Genomic DNA, 9,557 nt, shown 5'->3' with positions numbered 1-9,557 from the left:
CTTCTCTTCAATTTCGGGACGATAAGACGTAAGCAGTTACAGTTCCCTCTGTCAAAACTAAACCAGGCAGAATCACAGAGCTAACGCACAACACACGGACCAGCATATGAAGAGATACAACCAGACTCAACATCATTAATCTTATCATTAAATTTAGTGAAGAAAACATATCGAGCTCTGGTTACAATAGTCACAGTCACCATATTGTCAAGATCCGAACAAGATACGCCCGGACTCTCCTCGCATGTAGGTCTGCCACCTATCTCCTTGTTTGTATCTTGGAGTTTTTCTTCAATAGAAAGATATCTGACTGATAAGAGAATATAATATTACCTGCCTTTGTGTGTTCGAGACAGGGTGGTCCAGAAAACAGTCAAACGTAGACACAGAATCGTTGTACTTGGAATTATTATGAACGGGACAGTTCCAATCACAAAATACACTGTCTGTTTATAAGGAAAGGAAATACAAGTTTTAGAAAAGATCTGTGGCAAACTATGAAACTAAAAAAAAAAAAAACTGAATGAAAAGACAGCAGAAATTTCTACAATCTTACAAGTCGGGATAAAAGTTTGGCCCTGTGGTATTACCACCCGGTAAAGAAGAATTGTTCAAAACATACGGAGAATATTCTACGGAAACCTATAGCAGTCAGTAAATAACAAACAGCAAGGTGTTAAATACACTCAAGTGATTAGTATTATGATCAAGATCAGCCATCTTCTAGACAAGAAACATGGAGGTGGTGTCCCACCAGATGAAACAAAGATTAGAATTCTCCCAGATGTAGAGGAAAAAAGTTCCAAGTCCAAACTTGGAATGAGATTTGATCTTGGCCAAATGGAGTTTGAACGAGGTTTTCAACTGTTCTGAATATCTGAATGGCTTGAGAGGAATATTCTAAATGAAACAAATGGACATTGAAATAAATAACAACCAGATAGAATAGATAGTTGATAATGTTCGTATAGTCAGAGGAGCAACTAATAATGACATTAGAACAAGTATCATTTAGAGATCTTGGCCAAATGGAGTTTGAACGAGGTTTTCAACTGTTCTGAATATCTGAATGGCTTGAGAGGAATATTCTAAATGGAAACAAATTTAACGAGGTTTTCAACTGTTCTGAATATCTGAATGGCTTGAGAGGAATATTCTAAATGGAAACAAATGGACATTGAAATAAATAACAACCAGATAGAATAGATAGAGTTCAATAAGTTTGAAATTTTGAACAATTACCTTTTATGTGCCGGAATTGAAATAATCTGACTACGCCTATATTGTATGCACAGAAATGGTACGCTGTGTCTCTCCGAGTTGTAAAATCCAAAAGGTCGGAATACTTCATTATTTTAGGTTGACGGTGTTCAGACTCGGGCAGTCAGGCATGGATCATTTAGATTTTTAGAAGATTAGGATTTGGTCCCTTTTCCCAACAGCATTGAATTCAACACCCACATGAAAACACTTTCAAAGTCTACAAGAAGCTTTTTGTCTTTAAATAGTGTCCATATTTATTATTCACGAACCTAATGGTCAGATCAGTTAACTTTTCAAATTTATCAAAATTATTACCCTGGAATAGTAATATGCATTAGTTTGTTAGGAAAAAAGATAGAATGTTGAGACATACGACCATTTACGTGCTGAATCTGTGCAAGAGTGACCATGGGACTAGTGACTCGTAGCGAGTATGTGTAATGTGTATCTGAGATACTTGCACAAGATTCACATTCGGATAGAATCTTCGGTAATTCTGCGGCAGTTTTGAGTTTTGCGCCCCCGAACATGTTTCACAAGTTCTCAGCTGGCAACAGATTCGCTGCAGCTCTGCTTCTGCGGGAATGTTCGTGGCATGTTGACATGTATTGGAACGTGTGTGGTGGAAACTGCCTCCTATGCCAACCACTCACCCGCAGACCGTCGGAACGTGTGTGGTGGAAAAAGCTTCAGACCGCAGACTCTCAGACGGTCTGCCTCTCAAATCCAAATGTCAGCCTAAAGCAATCACTCTAGGGCTGATTGAGAGGCTGACGAAAAACGCCGACCCCGTCTGTACACAGGAAAAGGCTAAGGGAACGTGTGTGGTGGAAACTGCCTCCTATGCCAACCACTCACCCGCAGACCGTCGGAACGTGTGTGGTGGAAAAAGCTTCAGACCGCGGACTCTCAGACGGTCTGCCTCTCAAATCCAAATGTCAGCCTAAAGCAGTCATTCTAGGGCTGATTGAGAGGCTGACGAAAAACGCCGACCCCGTCTGTACACAGGAAAAGGCAAAGAAGAAGAAGGAGTAATCTTTCTCGATATTATAATTAGATATTACCCAGCTGGAAGGTACGGAATGATAGAGATACAGAGAACAAATACTTGTTGTACGTGCTGATACTTTCATGCTGAAGTAATGAGTAGCCATCTCCAGAGAACCTGTAGCCCAGCTCATCCTGAACCGACTCTTCCGCACTGAAATTAGAACAGAGGGTCTGTGTCATAGCATGTCCATCTCTTTCTTTTAGTAAGAGACGAAAACATATGTACCATTTGAAAGGTCCCTAAATAAAAAGTCATCAAGAGTATTACTGCCTTGATAGCTGATTAGTTGTAAAGGTACTCGTAAAGTGTTGATAAATGAAATTTGACTCTAATGTGGGTTTAGAATTTGTACATATAACTTCTTACCCTTCTATACACACGGTACAGGTGTCAGATTGGGACCTAGGTACTCGTAAAGTGTTGATAAATGAAATTTGACTCTAATGTGGGTTTAGAATTTGTACATATAACTTTCTTACCCTTCTATACACACGGTACAGGTGTCAGATTGGGACCTGAAGTTCCATAGCCCCATAGGTCTTCCATCCAGAGCCACATGATGCAAACATCCTACCAGGCCCGACTGTCTAGATAGCAAATAAGGGGGTCTGGTCTCGCCCCCTCCTACCCAGGCGCGGTCTAATGGTCCTACATCAAGTCGGCCTATACCAGGGGTGGATGTGTTGGACAGGGGTAAGGCATTCACCAGGGGCGAACCTAGGGGGAGGACGACAGGACGCACCAGGAGGTAACCTACATTGGCAATCCTGAAAACAATACAAACACCACGTGAGGAATCAACCTAGGGGGAGGACGACAGGACGCACCAGGAGGTAACCTACATTGGCAATCCTGAAAACAATAGGAACCTAGGGGGAGGACGACAGGACGCACCAGGAGGTAACCTACATTGGCAATCCTGAAAACAATAGGTATAAACACCACGTGAGGAATAAGTCAAGGCAAAAGACAAATAATTTGTTTTGCTGCTGGCTATTTCCCCATCCTCTCAGTCTCTTGGGTTCAGCTGAGGAGCTGATTGAAATCCCAATCAAAAATCCGAGGAATAAAGTTATCTATATCCCTATAATTCCTATGAGAGGCACATCAGACACTGCTCGTCCTGTTGTGTTAATGCCCTGAGGCAGACCACCAAAGAATAAACCTCCCCATTGACCAGGCATTCTGACAACACTGGAACCTTCGGGCAATGTTGCCAATGCATGCACCACCTGCAAATGATAAAGAAATAGTTGAATTTAGATTAGATTAGTTAGACAATGGTAAACTCCGCTTGTCTTATCCGTTTTTGATGAAAACTCAAGGGCATTGGCACTTTAGATTTTAAACCTGATCGACCTTTTCAGGGTAAATCACTAGTTATGTTAGGGTTTATCGACTAAGGATTGAAATTGAAAGAGGATTTCCCTATACTTTATACCCGAGTTACACTGGAACCTTCGGGCAATGTTGCCAATGCATGCACCACCTGCAAATGATAAAGAAATAGTTGAATTTAGATTAGATTAGTTAGACTGTTAGACAATAGTAAACTCCGCTTGTCTTATCCGTTTTTGATGAAAACTCAAGGGCATTGGCACTTTAGATTACACATACAGTTAACCTTCAACATTTTACCCTAAATCATAGGACCGTTTTAGAGAGGGTCTCTTTACTTTCTCTAAGGATTTTCATTGGACAGATAAATCCTTAATATTGATAGATTGCCTGAAGATATGATTAGGTAGATTTATTATTTCTCCATCAGAAAATAAAAAGTAGAAGACCCTATCAACCCTACATTTTAAATTTTGCTCCCAAGATTCGTTACCAACAATTTGTAAAAAAATGTAAAATGTAAATGCAATTTCTTTGTGTTATTATATCACAACTTTGGTGCTCACTGCAGCATTGTAGGACTTTTTCCAATATCTCAATACCTAATCCTAACATCCAATGTTTACCTACCATGCTGGCACCGGTCGCTATGCGCATTTATATGTCATAGCTACTCATTTTCCTCACGAGGCTGAGTGGGCCCCGCAACAGCCAGTCACAGAATCAATCATTTGCATGATACAAATTTCATGACCCCGCCGGGAATCTAACCCGGGTCTCCCGCGTGCAAGGCGAGCGCAGTGATCACTACGCCATGGGAGCTGACTTGAAATTGAAAGAGGATTTCCCTATACTTTATACCCGAGTCAAGTTCTTGGCACCTGAGGAATAGAAATAGGCTCTTGAGTGAAAGGTAACCACTAACCACTGTTGTTGTTTAGCTTCAGCCGATTGGTATAGATAGAAAAAAAAAGAAAAACTTGTTAGTGTGTTGAACAAGAAACTGAACAATCATCGTTTACCTACTATAACTATACTAAAGGTATCTTACCCTCCATACTGAGTAGTTTGAGCTGTGGTCTGAGTTCTGTCTGAGCATGTTCCCGTAGCATGGCAGCCTCGCACCTGAGGAATAGAAATAGGCTCTTGAGTGAAAGGTAACCACTAACCACTGTTGTTGTTTAGCTTCAGCCGATTGGTTATAGATAGAAAAAAAAAACTTGTTAGAACAAGAAACTGAACAATCATCGTTTACCTACTATAACTATACTAAAGGTATATCTTACCCTCCATACTGAGTAGTTTGAGCTGTGGTCTGAGTTCTGTCTGAGCATGTTCCCGTAGCATGGCAGCCTGCTCGAATAGTTTATCACTCGTGTCCAAGTATTGATAAGCGCGCTGATTCAATCCTGACATCTTGTTTGATACATTGGCCCCGCTACTAACTAACATGTCTTCCACGGATTTAGCAACACTGGCTTCTTCCTTACTCATACCTGGAGATTATAATAAATATAAGGTAGATATAAGTTTAAATTAGTACTTAGCCTTAACATTGTACCACATACAATTGTATATTTGTACAAATAAAATTGATTGATTGATTGATTGATTGATTGAAGTACAAATACAGTGCTTTATTTAGAGTCGAGGTAGGATAAGTAGTCTCATTATTTCAAAAGTTTACATATGTATAATTTGTATATTATACTGGATAAGTTCAAGTGACCATAAGTACCTATAGGTTATTCATGAATAAAGCGCAAAGTTGTTTTAAAGATCGCAGTGATCATGAAGAAGTACAAGATTGATAACTTGTTGATAGAATATAAGGTAGATATAAGTACAAATACAGTGCTTTATTTAGAGTCGAGGTAGGACAAGTAGTCTCATTATTTCAAAAGTTTACATATGTATATTATACTGGATAAGTTCAAGTGACCATAAGTACCTATAGGTTATTCATGAATAAAGCGCAAAGTTGTTTTCAAGATCGCAGTGATCATAGAGAGGTACACGATTGATAACTTGTTGATATGAAATTATTACCTCGTACGATAGCGGTTAGATTGTGTACATTGGATCTTTGATTATTCAGCTGGAGTTGTAGCTCTGTGACTTTCATCAGTTGAGCCTCGGATATAGATGTCCAGTATAGCCAGGTCTACAGTAACAATCCCCTGTTATATTGTCACACTGAGGAATAGAAATCAGACAAGATATTATTAGAAATCAAACACTGGTTTTATCAAGGAAAACTATTAATTAAAGGAAAATGAACTTCTTTTAAAGTGCTGTTGAGTAGTTGAGAAACTAACATGTCTTCCACGGATTTAGCAACACTGGCTTCTTCCTTACTCATACCTGGAGATTATAATAAATATAAGGTAGATATAAGTACAAATACAGTGCTTTATTTAGAGTCGAGGTAGGACAAGTAGTCTCATTATTTCAAAAGTTTACATATATTATGTATATTATACTGGATAAGTTCAAGTGACCATAAGTACCTTTAGGTTATTCATGAATAAAGCGCAAAGTTGTTTTCAAGATCGCAGTGATCATGAAGAGGTACACAATTGATAACTTGTTGATATATAAATATAAGGTAGATATAAGTACAAATACAGTGCTTTATTTAGAGTCGAGGTAGGACAAGTAGTCTCATTATTTCAAAAGTTTACAGATTATGTATATTATACTGGATAAGTTCAAGTGACCATAAGTACCTGTAGGTTATTCATGAATAAAGCACAAAGTTGTTTTCAAGATCGCAGTGATCATGAAGAGGTACACGATTGATAACTTGTTGATATGAAAGTATTAGGTACCTCGTACGATAGCGGTTAGATTGTGTACATTGGATCTTTGATTATTCAGCTGGAGTTGTAGCTCTGTGACTTTCATCAGTTGAGCCTCGGATATTGTCTTCAATACTCGTGACTTCTCTTCTGCCATTGTACTTTGGTCTATGAGCGAATCCGTACCTGAAAATGTTATATCAATTCAGTGTAAGTTTCAATTTCAATACGTACAGGTAATAAGAGAGGTGTAGACTCAAATACGCATGTCTGGTTAGATTGTGTACATTGGATCTTTGATTATTCAGCTGGAGTTGTAGCTCTGTGACTTTCATCAGTTGAGCCTCGGATATTGTCTTCAATACTCGTGACTTCTCTTCTGCCATTGTACTTTGGTCTATGATCATTGGCGAGGTTCAAGTTCTTGGCACCTGAGGAATAGAAATAGGCTCTTGAGTGAAAGGTAACCACTAACCACTGTTGTTGTTTAGTTTCAGCCGATTGGTTATAGATAGCAAAAATAAAGAAAGAAAAACTTGTTAGTATGTTGAACAAGAAACTGAACAAGCATCGTTTACCTACTATAACTATACTAAAGGTATCTTACCCTCCATACTGAGTAAGCACCTGAGGAATAGAAATAGGCTCTTGAGTGAAAGGTAACCACTAACCACTGTTGTTGTTTAGCTTCAGCCGATTGGTTATAGATAGCAAAAAATAAATAAAGAAAAACTTGCTAGTCTGTTGAACAAGAAACTGAACAAGCATCGTTTACCTACTATAACTATACTAAAGGTATCTTACCCTCCATACTGAGTAGTTTGAGCTGTGGTCTGAGCTCTGTCTGAGCATGTTCCCGTAGCATGGCAGCCTCCTCGAATAGTTTATCACGCCTCCTATGCCAACCACTCACCCGCAGACCGTCGGAACGTGTGTGGTGGAAACTGCCTCCTATGCCAACCACTCACCCGCAGACCGTCGGAACGTGTGTGGTGGAAACTGCCTCCTATGCCAACCACTCACCCGCAGACCGTCGGAACGTGTGTGGTGGAAACTGCCTCCTATGCCAACCACTCACCCGCAGACCGTCGGAACGTGTGTGGTGGAAACTGCCTCCTATGCCAACCACTCACCCGCAGACCGTCGGAACGTGTGTGGTGGAAACTGCCTCCTATGCCAACCACTCACCCGCAGACCGTCGGAACGTGTGTGGTGGAAACTGCCTCCTATGCCAACCACTCACCCGCAGACCGTCGGAACGTGTGTGGTGGAAACTGCCTCCTATGCCAACCACTCACCCGCAGACCGTCGGAACGTGTGTGGTGGAAACTGCCTCCTATGCCAACCACTCACCCGCAGACCGTCGGAACGTGTGTGGTGGAAACTGCCTCCTATGCCAACCACTCACCCGCAGACCGTCGGAACGTGTGTGGTGGAAACTGCCTCCTATGCCAACCACTCACCCGCAGACCGTCGGAACGTGTGTGGTGGAAACTGCCTCCTATGCCAACCACTCACCCGCAGACCGTCGGAACGTGTGTGGTGGAAACTGCCTCCTATGCCAACCACTCACCCGCAGACCGTCGGAACGTGTGTGGTGGAAACTGCCTCCTATGCCAACCACTCACCCGCAGACCGTCGGAACGTGTGTGGTGGAAACTGCCTCCTATGCCAACCACTCACCCGCAGACCGTCGGAACGTGTGTGGTGGAAACTGCCTCCTATGCCAACCACTCACCCGCAGACCGTCGGAACGTGTGTGGTGGAAACTGCCTCCTATGCCAACCACTCACCCGCAGACCGTCGGAACGTGTGTGGTGGAAACTGCCTCCTATGCCAACCACTCACCCGCAGACCGTCGGAACGTGTGTGGTGGAAAAAGCTTCAGACCGCAGACTCTCAGACGGTCTGCCTCTCAAATCCAAATGTCAGCCTAAAGCAATCACTCTAGGGCTGATTGAGAGGCTGACGAAAAACGCCGACCCCGTCTGTACACAGGAAAAGGCAAAGAAGAAGGAGTAATCTTTCTCGATATTATAATTAGATATTACCCAGCTGGTATTACTGTTCGCGGATTTCGCGATTATGTTCGCGGATTTGGCGATTTTGTTCGCGGATTTGGCGATTATGGTCGCGGATTTGGCAATTATGTTGGCGGATTCGCGTCCCGAATCGACATTTTGGATATTTGGCAAGCCTAATAATAGGTATTGTTCAATAAGTTTGAAATTTATTATGTTCGCGGATTCGCGTCCCGAATCGACATTTTGGATATTTGGCAAGCCTAATAATAGGTATTGTTCAATAAATTTGAAATTTTGAACAATTACCTTTTATGTGCCGGAATTGAAATAATCTGACTACGCCTATATTGTATACACAGAAATGGTACGCTGTGTCTCTCCGAGTTGTAAAATCCAAAAGGTCGGAATACTTCATTATTTTAGAATCTGACTACGCCTATATTGTATGCACAGAAATGGTACGCTGTGTCTCTCCGAGTTGTAAAATCCAAAAGGTCGGAATACTTCATTATCTTAGGTTGACGGTGTTCAGACTCGGGCAGTCAGGCATGAATATGAAAAAACTTACCGGTACAATGAAGAGAAGTCCATCGTTGTAGAAACTCCTAAACTTGAGCTCTACAATGAAAACTTTCTGGAACACATTTCTCTTCCTGTATGTAACCAGGACATGGGAATGTTTCTTATCTCCGAACTTGACCGCGCCTGGTTCCAAGGAATAACTATTCACTTTACGACATCCCGTCATATCGTCCCTGGCTGTGAGGAGAGAGGCGTCAGAGGAGGAGTCCGGGCCTGACGTCGTCCATGCGAGACCAGGCCTGCCTATCAGAGCAAACGAGGTTTTCAACTGTTCTGAATATCTGAATGGCTTGAGAGGAATATTCTAAATGGAAACAAATGGACATTGAAATAAATAACAACAACCAGATAGAATAGATAGATGATAATGTTCGTCAGAGGAGCAACTAATAATGACATTAGAACAAGTATCATTTAGATTTTTTAGAAGATTAGGATTTGGTCCCTTTTCCCAACAGCATTGAGTTCAACACCCACATGAAAACACTTTCAAAGTCT

The 9,557-nt window shown here is 41.4% G+C and overlaps 1 protein-coding gene across 1 annotated transcript in view; it reads right to left on the bottom strand.

The window, feature by feature from the left end:
• The window catches only part of LOC103509742 (laminin subunit alpha-2-like), a gene marked incomplete at its 5' end in the record, with an annotated part of 14,240 nt that extends 4,900 nt beyond the window's left edge, over positions 1 to 9,340 (bottom strand). The window contains one exon of the mRNA XM_026824016.1: positions 9,046 to 9,340. Within this exon, the coding sequence (XP_026679817.1) occupies positions 9,046 to 9,340 (295 nt within the window). The remainder of the gene's footprint in view (positions 1 to 9,045) is intronic.
• Positions 9,341 to 9,557: the final 217 nt, after the last annotated feature.

Source organism: Diaphorina citri, unplaced genomic scaffold, assembly GCF_000475195.1.
Source record: "Diaphorina citri unplaced genomic scaffold, Diaci psyllid genome assembly version 1.1 scaffold524, whole genome shotgun sequence".
In the NCBI taxonomy this organism is placed as follows: Eukaryota; Metazoa; Arthropoda; class Insecta; order Hemiptera; family Psyllidae; genus Diaphorina; species Diaphorina citri.
This window is presented reverse-complemented; position numbering and strand designations above follow the sequence as displayed.